Source organism: Elaeis guineensis, chromosome 3, assembly GCF_000442705.2.
Source record: "Elaeis guineensis isolate ETL-2024a chromosome 3, EG11, whole genome shotgun sequence".
Taxonomy (NCBI): Eukaryota; Viridiplantae; Streptophyta; class Magnoliopsida; order Arecales; family Arecaceae; genus Elaeis; species Elaeis guineensis.
Genome location: NC_025995.2, coordinates 114241888 through 114260559, shown reverse-complemented (window position 1 = coordinate 114260559; position 18672 = coordinate 114241888). Strand labels below are relative to the sequence as shown.

The following is an 18672-nucleotide window of genomic DNA, read 5'->3' as shown; positions in this document are numbered from 1 at the left end:
TTGAGAGGGTGATTCGAAGCGAAAATTTCGTTTGTTCAACCAAATCACGGTAATCAGAGGTCCGTCTCTTTTCTGTCATTTTTTTCTTTTCATTTGAGGTATTTCAGGGATTTTTTTGATATTACATGATTTATGATCTTAAATTTTTGTAGTATATCAAACAAATTATATATATATATATATATATATTTGAGAGGCTAACTAAATATAATAAATTTAGATCACTTTTAGATCATTCAAAAATTTGGATCATGATCTTGTATGTCGCAATGGGCAGGCTATGGTCATACCCTGACCGGTTATAGTGGGTATAAAACGGACTGACGGGCGGGCACGAGAGAGTAGTCATTTTCTTCGGGCGGGCACGAGAGAGTAGTCATTTTTTTGGCTCGAAGGAGGACGTCAGCGATGACGGAATACAGGCAACGCAGACCTACGTATAAATTCCGGGCGCACATTCACCCAAGACCTCGGCTTCCGCCACTGCTTTTCCTCCTTATTCTTCCCTTTCTTTTTCCTTTATCGGCTATTCCGTCTGTCCTTACTATTCTATCCGTCTCTTCTCTGTAATGTTCTTTCAAGATTATTAAGCAGAATCCTCTGGTGCTTGGTGGCTATGATCTCGTTGTGCGGTTGTCCTTCTTTCTTTCTTCTGTTTTTTCGACTGATAATGTTTATGGAGAAGTTTTCTTGATTTTTCTTTCTTGTTTTTGTTTTCTTGATGCGAAGAATCTCTTCTTGACACTTCGTTTATTCGATTTCTGTAGAGGAAGTGTGCATTTTAATTTTGTTGAAGCATAAAGCACAGCAGTGCAAGATTGTTGTTCCGTGTGATTTTTTTTTTCTTTTTTGGTAACAGTTGTTCCATGTGATTGACTTGGATATTTTATTAACGAATTGCTGATCACCAAAAAAAAAGGGAATTTGTTGGAGTGATGGGGTCATGATTTAATTGCATGCCTTCTTCAGGTTATGTGCTGGTTTTTATGGTTTTTTTGAGTTGTTTTTAATCCTCTCAGAAATCTCAGTTGTGCGATATCTTACGAAGTTTCAGATTCTTGACCGGCAAGTTTACTTCAATTGAGTAACCAACCTTTCTATCATCAAGAAAGTTGTTTCACCAACCTTCTTGGAAAACAGTCTGAAGCATCTCGCTGTTTTTTAAAAATTTATTTCTTATTTTTTGAGAACAATGATTTTGCTCTCTTTTAGGCCATTATTTTTTTTTAAAGATCATTAGTTCACGCTAGTTACCGGGAGTTTATGATGTTTTTAAATTCTTTTTTTTTGGATGTTGTGTTAAGAATTTCAAATCATAAAAGAAGTTTATTTATTTATTTATTTATTTATTTACTTTTTTTTTTTTTCCTTAGAATTATGGAGACACGACTGGTTTTAGGAATGGACAAGAGTGAGACAGCTATTGCATAAAATGGATACTCTCACGGTCACAGGTAGAGCCCTGACCTTTGTTTTACCCCTTGTGCTTTGGTCATCGAATTAAAATTGTGGCTCTTTTTTCCTTTTTTTGGGATATTTTAGGTACGTGGATGGCTTTCTGTGGAAAGTATGTTTGTTCCAATCAAGGTGGAGATGCCTGTGGGTTCAGCGGAGTATTCTACTCTTCTACTTGCACGAATCACATACTGGTCATCTCTGTCAATGTGCTCATATTTGTGTCCTTCTTGATCAATTTTGTTTGCAAAGTTTCAAGGAGAGCTGATCGGTTTCGAGCGCTCTTCAAGCTCTCCTCGCCTCTTCAAGTGTCGTCTGCTTTGCTCGATGGTTGCTTGGGATTGGTTTATCTAGGCCTGGGGTTGTGGATGCTGGAAGAGAATTTGAGGAAGGGAATGGGCTTTTACCCTCTGCATTGGTGGTTAATGGTGTTATCACAGGGCTTTGTTATGGTGGTTGCCGGTTTGGTGGCGAGCAGCGGAACCGTACTGCTTGGGGAGGCCTTCCTTAAGATTTGGTCAGGAAGTATGACAACGTTTGTTGGATTTATTTGTATTTCTTCTGTTTTGGATATCCTGGCAGCAAATAAATTGTCTGTGAAGGTCTTTTTGGATGTTTTATCTTTACCAGGAGCTATTCTTTTGCTGATTTTTGCCTTTAAGGGATCCAGAGATGTTGAGGATGGTGAGACTGTAGATGGCTCTCTGTATATGCCTTTGAATGGAGAGTCCAATGATAATGCAATCGAGTCAGATGAGAACTTGACTCCTTTTGCAAATGCTGGATTTCTCAGTAGAATGACCTTCTGGTGGCTGAATCCTTTGATGCAGAAGGGTAACGAGAAGCCACTAGACGAGAATGATATACCTCAGCTTGGTGAGGCAGATCAAGCGGGGAGCTGTCACTCTCTGTTTTTGGAGCAATTGAACAGACAAAAACAGGGCAAACAAACTGCTTCTCCATCCATATTTTGGGCTATAGTTTCTTGTCATCAAAAGGAAATCTTTGTCTCTGGGTTTTTTGCATTGCTAAAAGTTCTAACCTTGTCTTCTGGTCCGGTGCTTCTAAATGCCTTCATCAAATTATCATCAGGGGAAGCGGATTTCAAATACGAAGGATATGTGTTGGCCCTGGGATTATTTCTTGCAAAATGCCTAGAATCCTTATCACAAAGGCAGTGGTACTTCCGCACCAGAAGATTAGGATTACAAGTGAGGTCTTTGCTATCAGCAGCAATTTATCGGAAGCAACTGAAGTTGTCAAATTCGGCAAAACTGATCCACTCTTCTGGGGAGATCATGAACTATGTAACAGTAGATGCCTATAGGATAGGGGAGTTCCCGTTTTGGTTTCATCAAACTTGGACAACAAGCCTCCAACTTTGCATTTCTCTGGTAATTCTTTATAACACTGTTGGTCTTGCAACAATCTCGGCTTTGGTTGTAATTGTAGTCACTGTGATCTGCAATGCTCCACTGGCCAAGCTACAGCATAAATTTCAGACAAGGCTTATGGAAGCTCAGGATGCGAGGTTGAAGGCTTTGTCAGAAGCTCTGGTGAGTATAAAAGTGCTTAAGCTCTATGCTTGGGAAACACATTTCAAGAGAGCTATAGAAGGGTTGAGGGAAGTGGAATGCGAATGGTTGAAGGCATTTCAGCTTCGGAAATCATACAATATCGTTCTTTTTTGGTCATCCCCTGTACTTGTTTCGGCTGCTAGTTTTTTAACATGCTATATTCTTGACATTCCTCTTTATGCAAGCAATGTTTTTACCTTTGTAGCAACATTGCGTCTTGTTCAAGAACCAGTGAGGCAAATACCTGATGTAATTGGAGTTGTCATTCAAGCGAAGGTTGCCTTTGCACGAATTGTCAAATTTCTGGATGCACGTGAGCTGCTGGCTGATGAAGTTAGAAGGGTATACACTGCATATATCAAACAGGCGATAATTATCAAATCCTGCAGCTTTTCTTGGGATGAGAACACATTGAAGCCCACATTGAGGAATATAAACTTAGAGGTTAAAGCTGGGGATAAGGTGGCAATTTGTGGTGAGGTTGGCTCAGGAAAATCAACTCTTTTGGCAGCAATTCTAGGAGAGGTTCCAAAGACTGAGGGCGTGGTATGTTTTTGTCACCAATCACTATTAGCATTCTTTCATCTTGGTCCTCTGCAGAATATGTTTTTACACAGATAACTGTCAGTCTCTTCCTTGTAACTCACTATAAATTTATCTTAGATTGAAGCTTTGATCATAGAATGTAATTTGCCATATGTATATGTCCATTGGTGCACAGACAAACATGGTCTTTATTTTATATTTAATGTTACTTATTTTACTTTGACCTTCTCTGATAAAAATTTAATTTGATGATAAAATAAAAGACAAGTATTTTATTCCTCAGTTGATGCTGGGCCATTTGAAAATTAATGCAAATGAAAAATCTCATGTGGCATTCTTGAAGAATAGAACCACTGGTCTAGTGCTTAAAATGCTGATAGAATATAGATCATGATCTGACCCTCCTCACACCAATTAAATATTCTCTTACCATCTGGAAACTATCATGCTTTCCTCCCATTTCTTATCCATCTAGCTGCAATTCATGTCTCTCAGCTTCCACTGTTTGTGAATAGGTTTTTCCTTTTTTTTTGGGGGGGGGGGGGCGGGGGGTGGAATTACAGAATATATATTATTGAATGACTAAAACATTTTTCTCTGAAAATTGCAGATTCAAGTGTATGGGAAACTTGCTTATGTTTCTCAGATGGCATGGATTCAAACAGGAACTGTGCAAGAGAATATTTTATTTGGATCTGTTATGGATAAGCAAAGATACCAGGAAACACTTGAAAAGTGTTCTTTAGTAAAAGACCTTGAGATGTTGCCCTTCGGGGATCTTACTGAAATAGGAGAAAGAGGGGTAAATCTCAGTGGTGGCCAGAAGCAGCGCATTCAACTGGCCCGTGCACTGTATCAAGATGCAGATATATATCTCCTGGATGATCCTTTCAGTGCTGTTGATGCGCATACCGCTGCCAGCCTGTTCAATGTAATGACTTGGTGCTTACTCATTGTTTTTCTTTCCTGTTGGATTTCTTTATGAGTTTACTTCGACTTTATGCAGGAATATGTCATGGGAGCTCTATCAAAAAAGACAGTGCTATTAGTGACTCACCAAGTGGATTTCCTTCCCGTGTTCAATTCTGTTTTGGTCAGTTCATACATCATCTCCAACATTTTTTAAGTGCTTGTTTTAGATACTCTGGTCTCCATCTTAATCCATGATTTCCTACTATATACATGCATGTGATTTTTCTTTGAATCCTCAACACCTCGTAAGGTCCATTCATTGCTTGAACTATTTAAGAAAGCATGCATTTACCAAATGCTTAACTTCACTCGTAAAAGAAAAAGAAAGAAGAGAAAAGCATGCATTTACCAAATGCTTAACTTCACTCGTAAAAGAAAAAGAAAGAAGAGAAAAGCATGCATTTTGTTCATCATCACTCTAGCATTTTTTTTTAAATTATAAAAGTTTTGGAACATGCCTTATTGCTTAATTTAATGTTGTTTTGTTCCCATAATCTATATATGACTGAGCACATAAAAGATTCAAGGTAATGGTCTTATGACTGAATGTATCATTTCACCTTTTGTTATCCTGTTCCAAGATGCATGGCTTGGTATTTTCTCAAAAAGGATAAATGTCTTAGTGATTGAAGGAACTGTATGTAATCAAAATGTTTTCTCAATAATGCCATCTGAAATGACTGTTTCTGGCAGTTAATGTCCGAGGGGAAAGTTTTGCATGCTGCTCCTTATCATGAACTATTGGCTTCTAGCCAAGAGTTCCGGGACCTTGTCAATGTAAATAAAGAAACTGTCGGTCCGGAAAGGTTTGGCAATATTGTTTCTCATAGAAGAAGTGGGACATCTACAAGAGAGATCAGCAGTATGAATAGCTCTAAACATCTGAAGAAAGAAATACAATCAGGAGCAGACCAATTGATTAAGAAAGAGGAGAGAGAAATGGGTGATACAGGGCTAAAACCTTATAAACAATATCTGAACCAAAACAAGGGCTACTTGTATGCCTCGCTAGCGGCTCTTTGTCATTTAATATTTCTAGCCGGGCAGATTTCACAGAACGCGTGGATGGCAGCCAATGTTGATAATCCTCGAGTTAGCGCGCTGCAATTGATTATAGTGTACCTGGCAATTGGGTTCAGCACGCTCATCTTCTTGTTAGCAAGATCTATTTTGATAGTTGTTCTGGGTCTCCAGTCATCAAGATCATTATTTTCTCAGTTACTTAATTCACTATTTCGTGCACCAATGTCATTTTTTGACTCCACTCCTCTAGGAAGGATACTGAGTCGGGTAAGAATTTCTAAATTCAATTTGGCTGCTTATTTTCCAACGGAGAGTTCTCTACTGTAAAAGTAATTAATTTGTCAACCCTATTGATCTTTCTTATGCAGGTTTCTTTAGATTTAAGTATCGTGGACCTTGATGTTCCATTTAGCTTAATCTTTAGCATCAATGCTACCATGTTTGCATGCGGCAATATCGGGGTACTGGCTGTTGTTACATGGCAAGTCTTATTTGTCGCCATACCAATGGTCTATTTGGCCATCCGGCTGCAGGTAATATTTGCTACTGCAATATTTTATCTATTTATTTGAATATGTTGACCTCTTATATGATGAATCACGTTGTATATTTGGAACCACCTCATAGAGCTACTACATGGCTACCGCGAAAGAGTTGATGCGGATAAATGGCACCACAAAATCTCTTGTAGCAAATCATCTGGCCGAGTCTGTAGCAGGAGCAATAACAATCAGAGCTTTTGGGGAGGAAGAACGGTTCTTTGCTAAAAATTTGATGCTTGTTGACAAAAATGCAAGTCCCTTCTTCCACAATTTTGCGTCAAGTGAGTGGTTGATTCAACGGTTAGAAACTATGAGTGCTGCAATTCTTTCTTCATCAGCTCTTGTCATGGCTCTGCTTCCTCCAGGAACTTTTGGCTCCGGTGAGTTACCATAAATGGGTTATATTAGACCATCTCCATGCTAACTAGTACTGCATTTTTCATTAAAAGAAACCAGTTTTGCATCAGCAGTCATGGCATTTCCTTGCCATTTGCAAGCATTACCTTCTTATACTGATAAATTCTTCATTAATTATGAATTTAGTACACTTTGGGGAAAAAATCTGTACAATCAAGATAATATTGCTTCTTTTTCCTAAGAACTTGCCAAAGACGTAGAGCTTCATCTTTGGCAGGATTATCCATCATATATTTAGCTTGTCCCCCTTGCATGCTTAACAAACATGCTCGTCAAGGACAACAACTTGAATCATATAACCACCCAGTTATATTTCAGCATCATATTCCACCTCTGTGGAAGCTTTCTGTATCTTTAAAAAAAAAAAAAAAAAAAGGAGATCCTTGAGAACCCTTGAACCTGCCATTATTTGTATGGCTGAGCTCCATTGATTGAAGAAAATCTTGATGATCAGTGAGGAATTTGCATGTCTGCTAACCCTGACGCAAGAAAGTTGCAGCCTGGCCTACTTAGCTTCCATTAAAGTATGATAATAGCACCACAGGCAGGAACGACAGCATGCCTTTTGTGTTTTTGTTGTCTCCTCCATTTACAGTGTTCTCCAGTCTTAATGAATAGAAAAACACTTATTACGAAAAAAATATTCATTAAATCATTTAGCATGCTAGGGTCTGGCCTCAACTCTAGGTTTTTGCTATAAAAGAAGAGAAAGTCTACCACTGTGCCTAAGATTTAAGATGAAACAGAAAATATCTCTCGTCATATGTTGGAAATAATGGAGCAATTTTCACAGATTCTCAGAGGCAAACAGAATTTTAACAAATGCATGATCATTAACTTTCTAGAAACGACATTTACATTGTTAATAACTTCTTTTTCTTTGGAGTTTCATATTCAATCTCAAAATTTGAGATTTAAGTTTCATTACTGTAGAAGTCTGTCATATAAAAAACAGAATAACATAATTATTAGAATGCCAATCAATCTTTTAACCTAAAGACAACAAAATTGGTGTTTGATATCTGAAAAATAAAGTGAATATTGTTCATGATAACAGTAGATTGTTTCACCATTATTGTGTGTGTGTGTGTGTGTATGAGAGAGAGCATATACATTAATCAATTATGGTCTCATGCCCCTGATCCAAAATATAAATTAAAATATAATTCGGAGGCGTGAGCAGTCGCCGCATACCTACAGAGTACTGACCCTATAGGCATGCAAGGCTTCCAACCTAGCAAAACTTCAATATAATATCCAAAATAATATAGTCCAGATAATGGTAATAACAGACCAACTAACTATTGTATAAAAATTTTAACTTTAATTTTACAATAATCATGCAAGTTTTATACCACATCATTAGATACAACTATCCCAAAAATAAATATTTTTTACAGACAAGCCTTGCCTCTATACATAACTCCTAAAACGCCAAGATTTGATCCCCAAAAATGATTTCTGAATCTGAAAATCACAAGTAAAAGTTTATGAACTTCACGACTCAGTAAGTAATCAAGACATAATCAAAAAATCAAACTGCTGAAGACAAATAGACCTTTGATATAAGAATTGGAATATCAACATATTACACATATAGTTAGGATCAAACTTACAGCTCCACAATATGAATATGACCATGCAAACCAAAACTCATCTATAAATTAAAAGTATTCCAAAATTCACATAAAAATCAGATAATTTCGATGTTATCATAAAATCGTATCGCTCAAAAATGTTATATTACTCATCAGTCTATATGACTACGGTCATATATAATCCCATTTTTGATATAACTATGTAAATCAAAGAAGTCTTATATATAAACTAAGATATTTCACAATCCACATAAAACCAGATAATTGCTTCTAAATTTTCGATAATATCATGAAATCATACTTTTCAAAAGCATTACAATAACTCATCAGTCTAAACAACTACGGCCACATATAATCTCTGTAACAGGACCCAGTATACCGCATTTAACTCTGTGAAGTAGGTCCAGAGTACTGCATTTAACCCCTGCGGAGTAGGTCCAAAGTCCCAAGTTTTGGAACAATCCATGTCAGTTGCCAACATACAACCCCTGTGTGGCAGGGTCCAGAACGTAGGTAGATTGAGAGTTCAGTACATATACACAAACTCAACTCAAACAATCTTTACTTTAACATATATAAGTTGCAACATATATACAATTACGAAGCAGTATATAAAATTCATAAAATGACTAATCATCAAACTTTCAACAATCCACATGCAATATAATTGTCAAATCAATGTATTCACAATTGTTCACATGAAATCCAAAAATTCATACAAATTCTCCCAAAATTTATCAATTAGAATTCATTCAAATAAATCTATAATTATCAATTTGGGAAAATGCTATAAATACTTGATACTTAAAACATTCATAATTCTATGATCATACTTGTCTCGATAAGACCAATATAACAACAAATGGCATGATTTCAAAAACATTTGGTAGTAATTAAATTAAATATGTAATTATCCTTTTATGTGTTTGCTTGATTAAGTAAAGATTGCTTACCTTGCAGAAATCTTCTATCAGGTTATCTAAAACTTCACCGATACTCCTTAGAACCTAATAATCCAAACACATATATAATTTAAAATCAGTATCACATTATTCCCTAGAAACAACCTATAAAACTTCATAAAAGTTCTAAAACTTAAATTTCTGGTTTACTGTTCTACCCTGCACAATAGCCCCATTCCGGGATTTATTTATCCTATCATTTAACATCCAAAAATTTTCAAACTTTACAAATTGGTTGAGCAATCAGTTGACAACCCTTAGTTAAATTTTTAGATTGAAATACTTAACCAATAAAGGATTAAAAATCCCGGATTATCATAGGTAAATTCAATCTGCCCCAAAATCAGTAATATTCTATCCTTAACATTCATCCAATATTTCCCCAAACCATATGCTAATTAATTTCAAATTGAAATCAGGTTAAATACTAAGAGGGGTTGAGGGTTTACTCACAATGATGGGAGAGAGAGAGAACCTCAGGTCAGCACCCCTCTTTTTTTTCTTTTTTTTCTTTTTCTTCTTTTTCTTCTTCTTCTTCTTCTTCTTCTGTTTTCTTTTCACCGTCCCCACTCACAGCACATACACAACACACACACCCAGAAAGAGGGGGGAAAGAGGGAGAGAGAGAGAGAGTGCGGAAGAGAACAGGAGAAGGGGAGAGAGCGCGCGAGAGAAAGGGAGGGGGTTCTAGATGCTTCCCCCCTCTCTTTCTTTTTCTTTTTTTTTTTCCTTCCATTGGGGGGCACATGGAAGCCCCGCAGTAAGCCATGGGTCCCTCTCTTTGGGTCGGGCCCTCACATTCTTCTCCTTTTAAATAAATTTCATCCTCGAAATTTGCATATTAATACTTGAATCACATCCTTAATTCATCATTGCTACACCCATACAACTAATCATAAACGTTATTGATAAATTTCATCATCAGTGCTCACATACTAATCTATGGCCAAAATCTTAATGATAAGCCTTACTCTTAATATCTCTAATCTCTAAGCTCATTAAAGTTCTTATAAATTTTCAAATATACTTAGCTTCTTTCAAAAATAATAGCTTGATTCTTACTCACTACATGCCTCTCTCATGATCCACTGATTACTGATTTTCAAAATCTCAAGTAAATAATAATATTAAATCTAATCAACTTTTGAGTTTTCTCACCGCATATCTTTAACGCTAAATCCTCAATCATTTTGTTTGTATCACTAGTTGTAATCAAAATTTTAGATACTTGTTATTCAATCTATATCTCCTTGAGGAAGTCCTTATAAGATGATTTCATTCTTTTATAACTATCTGCATATTTATACTATGACTTATACAGAGGATTGTATTTATAGTAAAATTTAACTTAAGCTTGGTATGTCATTTCTGGTTCATTCCAAATCTTAGATTCCTTTCTGAGTTCTTTAAGAACATTTAATCAACTGCCAATAATATAATGACTATTGAATCCTCCAATAAAAAGCAAAATTTGAATAAATTCAAATCGAGATATCAAATATAATAAATCATACATTTCTCTACTCTTTTTTTTTTATCAATTTTTTCCAAATGATGATTCAGTATCTGGAGGGAGCTCTTGTCTCAGTCTATTTACTTGACGCCGAAGAGCAGAGCATTCATCAATATGCTTTTGATTTATATCTCTTAGTCTTTCATAGTTCCACCTCAACTGCTGTAGTTCTGCACTTATACCGATATACTTAGCTCTTATCCTTCGAAACGAATATTTATAATATTCTTTGTCTGAAAAGTTAACATCCCATATTTTGAAGTAGAATCAATTTTTTAGGGTTTTAAAAGCATATGTTGCTGCCTGTTCTTCAAATTTTAATTGTTCCACACCAGAAGGACCCACAATTCTCATTGCTTCCTAAGGTTGCTCTGCTCTACTAACCATGATGTCAACAAAGGATTTAACAAACTATCCTTCATTTATCTCAGCACCATATATTGGATCTAACAATCCCAACTTTGTTACCTCCGCTTATATTATCTTCGAAGATATATCAATTATCTCCATTATCTGCAATTAATATTATAAAATTAATCGCTTATATGAAATAATTCTTATTAAAATGAAAGCTACTAAATGATAACCATACAATTGATTGTTTCTTTCTAAGATTATTCCTCATATAATCATGTACCAAAAATCTTCATCTGACCAATAGGTTACCATCCACCACTTACTATATTATTCTAATCCATTCCAAATTCTGGATATTTTAGTTGCACTTGTTCAGATGACTATAGATATTTGAATTCATCTTATCCCCTTTATTGTAATCCCAAATCATACTCTCACATATCTAAATCCTACTATAACCTTTAACATTTAATTCTCTATTCTCCAAGATTGTAGTACATAAGTTCTTTCTCTTTGATCAATCTTAACATTCTATATAACAAAAATAACAATACTCATATAATTCATTCTTTGAGAGAATTATTAATTATAAAAATGTACATTCCCGACTCACGTCACTAGGCAAAATGTCAGTAATTTGTAATCATCAAAATTACTTAAATGGTAATTGATAGACCGCCTCCAATATAATGACAATCTCTGATCATAAAGAAATTATCTAATGCTGTAATTATTACTATTATACTACCAATATTCATAATACAAAATCAACAACTATATCTAGAATGATAAAGACAAGTTTTTACATCTTATTGTCTAATAACTACCCCATTGACACTCAACGCATACCTTGATTCTAATGCATTCATATACACTAAACCTATGCTCTGATACCACTTTAACTTCCAAATCTTAAATTCCTATACATTAAACCTATACTCTGAAACCACTTTAACTGTCATGCCCCTGACCCAGAATATAAATCAAAATATAATTCAGAGATGTGAGCAGCCACCGCATATCCACAGAGTGCGGACCCTATAGGCATGCAAGGCTTCCAACCTGACAAAATTTCAATATAATATCCAAAATAATATAGTCCAGGTAGGGGTAATAACAGAACAACTATTGTATAAAAATTTTAACTTTAACTTTATAGTAATCATGTAAGTTTTATACCACATCATTAGATACAACTATCCCAAAAATAAACATCTTTTACAGACCGGCCTTGCCTCTATACATAACTCCTAAAATGCCAAGATCTGATCTCCAAAAATGATTTCTGAATTTGAAAACCACAGGTGAAAGTTTATGAACTTCACAACTCAGTAACGAAGATATAATCAAGAAATCAAACTGCTGGAGACAAACAGACCCTTGATATAAGAATTGGAATATCAACATATTACACATATAGTTAGGATCAAACTAACAGCTCCACAAGATGAATATAACCATACAAACCAAAACTCATGTATAAATTAAAAGTATTCCAAATTTCACATAAAAATTAGATAATTTTGATGTTATCATAAAATCGTATCGTTCAAAAATGTTATATTACTCGGCCCATGTGACTACAGCCACATATAATTCCATTTTAGATATAACTATGTAAATCAAATAAGTCTCATATATAAACTAAGATATTTCATAATCCACATAAAAACAAATAATTACTTTCAAGTTTTTGATAATATCATGAAATCATACTTTTCAAAAGCATTATAATAACTCATCAGTCTAAACAACTACGGCCACATATAATCCCTGTGATAGGGCCCAGTATACCACATTTAACCCCTGCAAAGTAGGTCCAGAGTACCGCATTTAACCCCTGCGGAGTAGGTCCAGAGTGTCAAGTTCCGAAACAATCCATATCAGTTGCCAACGTACAACTCCCGAGTGGCAGGATCCAGAACGTAAGTAGACTGAGAGTTTAGTATATATACACAAACTCAAACAATCTTTACTTTAACATATATAAGTTGCAACGTATATACAATTCCAAATCAGTATATAAAATTCATAAAAATGACTAATCGTCAAACTTTCAATAATTCACATGCAATATAATTATCAAATCAATATATTCACAACTGTTCATATGAAATCCAAAAATTCATACAAATTTTCCCAGAATTTATCAATTAGAATTCATTCAAATAAATCCATAATTATCAATCTAGGAAAATGCTATGAACACTTGATACTTAAAATATTCATAATTATATGATCATACTCGGCTCAATAAGACCAATATAACAACAAATGGCATGATTTCAAAATCATTTGGCAGCAATTAAATTAAATATGTAATTATCCTTTTATGTGTTTGCTTGATTAAGTAAAGATTGCTTACCTTGCAGTGATCTTCTATCAGGTTACCTAAAACTTCACCGATACTCCTTGGAACCTAATAATCCAAACACATATATAATTTAAAATCAGTGTCACATTATTCCCTTGAAATAACCTATAAAACTCCATAAAAATTTTAAAACCTAAATTTCTGTTTTACTATTCTACCTTGCACAAGAGCCCCATTCCTGGATTTATTTATCCTATCATTTAACATCCAAAAATTCCCAAAGTTTACAAATTGGTTGAGCAATCAATTGACAACCTTCGGTTAAATTCTCAGATTGAAATACTTAACCAATAAAGGATTAAAAATCCCGGATTATGATAGGTAAATTCGATCTGCCCCAAAATCAGTAATATTCTATCCTTAACATTCATGCAACATTTCCCCTAACCATATGCTAATTAATTTCAAATTGAAATCAGATTAAATACTGAGAGGGGTTGAGGGTTTACTCACAATGATGGGAGAGAGAGAGAACCTCAGGTCAGCTTTTTTTTTCCTTTTTATTCTTCTTCTTCTCCTCCTCCTCCTCCTCCTCTGTTTTCTTTTCTCCGTCCCCACTCACAGCACACACACAACACACACACCCAGAAAGAGGGGGGAAAGAGAGAGAGCGGGAGAGAGAGAGAGTGCGGAAGAGAGCGGGAGAAGGGGAGAGAGCGCGCGAGAGAAAGGGAGGGGGTTCTGGATGCTTCCCCCCTCTCTTTCTTTTTCTCTTTTTATTCCTTCCGTTGGGGGGTAAACGGAAGCCCCGCAGTAACCCACGGGTCCCCCACTTTGGGCCGGGCCCTCACAAAAGGTCTGGTAGATATGTATTTTAATTATATATAATTTTAAAGCAAAAGAGGGATTCTTTGTGCACCGCGGGTGGTGCAGAACTGTGCACCGTCCGCGGTGATCAGCGACTTATCGGCTCCATGCAGAAATCAAACACTACAGACGGTGCGCGTGATTCTGCATGCACCACTGCAATGCACAAAGAATTTTACTAAAGCAAAAACATGAACCGGATTGGTACGCACTTTTAATGCAGGTTTTATTGGAATGGCACTCTCCTATGGTCTTTCATTGAACGGGGCTTTCGTTTTCTCGATCCAAAATCAGTGCACTCTTGCAAATCAGATAATCTCTGTTGAAAGGCTAAATCAATACATGCATGTGCCCAGTGAGGCCCCAGAAGTTGTTGAGAGCAACCGGCCAGCACCTGATTGGCCAGCTGTTGGTCGAGTAGAACTGCAAGATTTGAAGGTAAACATTATAGAGGATACTCTCGATCTCTAAATTTTTATCTCATCTTTCACACGTTGGAGTGTTCTTTTGATTCTATAGGAATTATAATGCTGATGAATTTGCATTGAGCAGATCAGATACAGGCCAGACGCTCCCCTTGTACTTCATGGAATAAGTTGTACGTTTGAAGGAGGGCACAAGATTGGGATTGTTGGCCGGACTGGAAGTGGAAAGACAACTCTAATTGGTGCACTATTCCGTCTTGTTGAACCAGCAGGAGGAAAAATTGTCATAGATGGCCTAGATATTGTCACAATCGGCCTCCATGATCTGAGGTCTCGCTTTGGCATCATTCCACAAGACCCAACCCTTTTCCATGGTTCTGTCAGATACAATTTGGATCCTTTGGGACAATATACAGACAAACAGATATGGGAGGTGATAGTTCTTTTTCAGTATGTGGGACTACTGATACTATAATGTTTATTTTCTGATGTTTATGAGGTTCACTTTGGTGTCTAGATGAGAGGGCAACAAAACTTGTTTGCATTTTACTTTTATTTATTCACTTATTTATTTGGTGGGTGGGGTTTGGGTGCTTAGGAAAGAACTATTCAAACGGCAGGAGTTCACAAGATAAGTGCAAGCATAAATAGGATAAATATCTCAGAGTTTCATTTTAAATATATCAAAGCATTTTAAATGTATCAAAGCAGACTGGTCCTATTTTATCTGTTTTGGTTTGCTTTGTAACCCATTTTTGCCATCTGGTCTTATCAATGAGCATGGCCTTTACCATCTCATATAGAAGTTTACTTTTAAGGACTCATTCTGTGAGGATACTGGCACACAATTGGATAGCAGTGGCACCAAAATATTGAAATCATATCATATTTTGTAGTATGCTCCCTTCTATAGGAACTGATGGTGAAGTAATATCCATATACCCCATGCCAAATGATCGGGTGATGCTTGTTTTCTATGTTCAGAAAAATGGCCTCCTTTTGGTTAATTAGTCGAAGTTTTCACTTTTAAAATTGTTGCAAGATTTAATCATTGCTGAGTGGGTGCATTTTCTTGACTATGTCGAAGGTTCTGGACAAATGTCAGCTTTGGGAAGCAGTTCGAGAGAAAGAACAGGGTTTGGATTCACTAGGTAAAGATGTCTAGCATGTAATATTATTTATTTCTTTTATATTGGCAACCTTCGTTTATGTGTTACTAAAATTGTCCTTATGTTTCTCTGAAAACCTTACAATCAGTTGTTGAAGACGGATCAAATTGGAGCATGGGGCAACGGCAGTTATTTTGCTTGGGACGTGCACTTTTGAAGAGAAGTTGTATACTAGTGCTCGATGAAGCCACAGCATCTATTGACAATGCCACAGATGCGATCATCCAGAAGACAATCAGAACAGAATTTGCAGATTGCACGGTCATTACAGTTGCTCATCGGATCCCGACCGTAATGGACTGCACAAAGGTGCTTGCTATTAGTGATGGTGAGTTGAACACATCTATCTTATATTGATCAAGAAAAAACATGCATTTATCCCATGTGAACTTAAATAGCATGTTGAAAAATGAAAATAAGCGTCACTAAGTGCAAAGATTCCGAATTTATCATAACAAAATCAAGAACCCTTTTTCCATCTTGGATCTAGGACCTTCTTACGCATCAAATTTTTGTCTCAAACTGTTCCTATGCATTATTTTGAGTAAGGAGAAGACTGCGTGAGGTTTTTAATTAAAAAAAAAAAATGTTGTTTCTTCCAAAAGCTATAGCATTCACAAAAGAAGGGAATGTATGAATCGCTTCTGCATATTTCAGCAATACATTTGGGTTAACTTGTCAGTTAGAGTCTGAATTTTGACAAGCCAATATTAAAAAAATATTTAATGATTTCTTCCAAATTGTAACCTGAGCATTAGCTCAATGGGCAGAACCCCTGACTCTTGAGAAGGTTAGGGTTCTTGTCTTGAGTGGTGCTAGTCCTGGCAAGGATTCCTAAGTAGAAATCGGTTTTGTGAGTAAAAATCTCGGACAGACCCACGTACCTCCATTTCTCCTACATTATAGGACTTTCCTCTCTCATCGTCCGAAGAAAGAGAAGGAAAAGGTTATTTTCCAAATTTGCAGTGTATATCCAATTGGGTAAAGTTCTTCAAGAACTAGTTTAAATCCTTACATGGAACAAAGATTTGCCATCCTGATACACCTTATATTATATCGACATTCAATATGCCTCATTGGCTCATACCGTACCATATACTGATACTGTAATAGAATGGTATCGGTATGGAGTCTGGCACTAACACGGCAAACCTTGCATGGAATGGATTCACTTATCCAGAACTTTCATATCTATGTTCTAAGAACCTTTGGGATTTATTGAATTGTCTACTTGATTTTTTTTGTTGTCATTTCAAAGATAACAAGACAATAAGATGCGACACTTTGCCTAATTCAGTTTTATTTTCTTATGGTTTATACAGATGTCCAAACATGTCACTTTAGCATGGGCATGGAAATGATTAGGTAAACCTTTGCATCTTACCATGAGCTGTTCCTTTATTTTCAGGGAAGCTGGTGGAGTATGATGAACCCATGAAACTGATGAAAACCGAGGGATCTCTGTTCGGGAAGCTCGTCAAGGAGTACTGGTCACATGCTGATGTCCAGTCGTCTAATTCACTTTGAGATATGTTTATTGTTTTGTTTTTCCAGACTTTCTGTTTCGAATATTTCGGTCACATACAAAGAGGCAACGACGGCGTACGAGGTTCCGTTCTGCATAACAAATAAGGCTGCATCTGGTCTGCCGGTTTGAAGGCATGTAAAGCTTGTTCAATTGATCACAAGGCAGATTTGAGACCGTAAAAGGAAAATAGTGTGCATTCACTTGTGAAGAACTTATCTTGTATTGCTGTCGCATTGCTCTGATGTTCTCATGAACTGCTGACGAATTGTACATCTAGACAGGTAGAGGGGCTGCGATTTTGCTCACAAGAAAAATTGCAAGGTGAGAGGATGATGTCTATTTTTTCACATTGTGGATAAGGATTCCTCGTCCAAGTTGGGGAAAAAGAAATTGTGGGTCAATTGCTGAAGCTTCCAAATTAAACACCTAGCAAAAAGGAGATACTCAGCAGAGTTTTCGGCTTCAATGACAGCATATTCTGTGGGTGCTTGTCGTTCCATATCACGGTTAACTGTGTCATGAATATTTCTTTGCATGTCTCTTCGGAGACATCCGACATATAGAATCTCTCTCTTGGAAAGAATATTTCTGTGTTAAAAATCAAAAATTTGTCTTGTAAACTGGGATTGGTGCCCTGAGTCCCCAAAACTCATCTTTTATATCCTGTATTAGTATTGATGTTCGGTCAAGGACATCTTTCCTTTGGTTTTGCCATAAGCAAATCTCCATGTCTATTATTGTATTATCTCATGACCCATGATACATGCATAACAAGACAATCTTCTTTTAATTATTTTAGTTCAATACCTAAATAACAATTGAAAACTAATATACAACTTAAAGTGCTAATATATAATTTTTTTTAAAAACAATGTATCAGTATGCAAATTAAGAAGGTTCTCAAGACTAATATACAAATAAAGAATTCTGGGGATTGATATGAAGAACACGCTAAAGATTGGGAACCCAAGCCGCAAGAGTGCCGTAAATCTCTTATAGATTGGGCATTCTTACAGCCAATTTGTCTTAGCACTACTGTTTTAAGCATCACCACCCCATCTATTTTGTCTTTTTCTTTCTTTTGCGGATAAATCGGCACCACTTATGCCGTCTCGGAGCGAGAAAACTGTGCAATAAATCTACTTAAATTCCGTAAATATGATTCTTGTCGCTCAAAAAGTCAAATTACAGTGTTCCTGGTTGTTTTTGTTAACACTCCCAACCACAGCATCAGGCGAAGGGCAATCATGATGTGCCTCCGTTGTGGCACAACTCAAGCTATAGTCCGGAAAAAGGTCAGAGTCTTTGAACTAGATTGATACATAAGCTATAGTGTAAACGTTTGGGGAAAGAACAGCCACAGTTTTTGTTTTCGGCAAACTATCAGAGGGTGAAAACCAATAGTAA

At 36.2% G+C, this 18672-nt stretch overlaps 1 protein-coding gene and 1 long non-coding RNA gene across 4 annotated transcripts; one reads left to right on the top strand and one right to left on the bottom strand.

Annotated features, from left to right (window-relative positions):
- Window positions 1–463: 463 nt before the first annotated feature.
- Window positions 464–17987, top strand: LOC105041500 (ABC transporter C family member 10). Its single transcript, XM_073254512.1, has 13 exons — window positions 464–627; window positions 1374–1454; window positions 1543–3578; window positions 4189–4509; window positions 4585–4671; window positions 5244–5840; window positions 5942–6106; window positions 6201–6495; window positions 14367–14581; window positions 14696–15001; window positions 15656–15719; window positions 15826–16065; window positions 17146–17987. Exons 2-13 carry the CDS (start codon window positions 1433–1435, stop codon window positions 17262–17264), a joined length of 4467 nt encoding a protein of 1488 aa, XP_073110613.1. The 5' UTR covers window positions 464–627; window positions 1374–1432; the 3' UTR covers window positions 17265–17987.
- Window positions 6892–14133, bottom strand: LOC109505673 (uncharacterized). Of its 3 annotated transcripts, XR_012140104.1 has the most exons (4): window positions 13790–14133; window positions 13328–13381; window positions 9084–9137; window positions 6892–7999 (listed from the first exon to the last, which is right to left on the bottom strand). It is a non-coding gene; the product is annotated as an uncharacterized lncRNA (long non-coding RNA). The 3 variants fall into 3 exon arrangements; XR_002164293.3 differs by lacking the exon at window positions 9084–9137 and having other exon boundaries at window positions 13790–14126; XR_012140105.1 differs by lacking the exons at window positions 13328–13381; window positions 13790–14133 and adding an exon at window positions 9546–12250.
- Window positions 17988–18672: the final 685 nt, after the last annotated feature.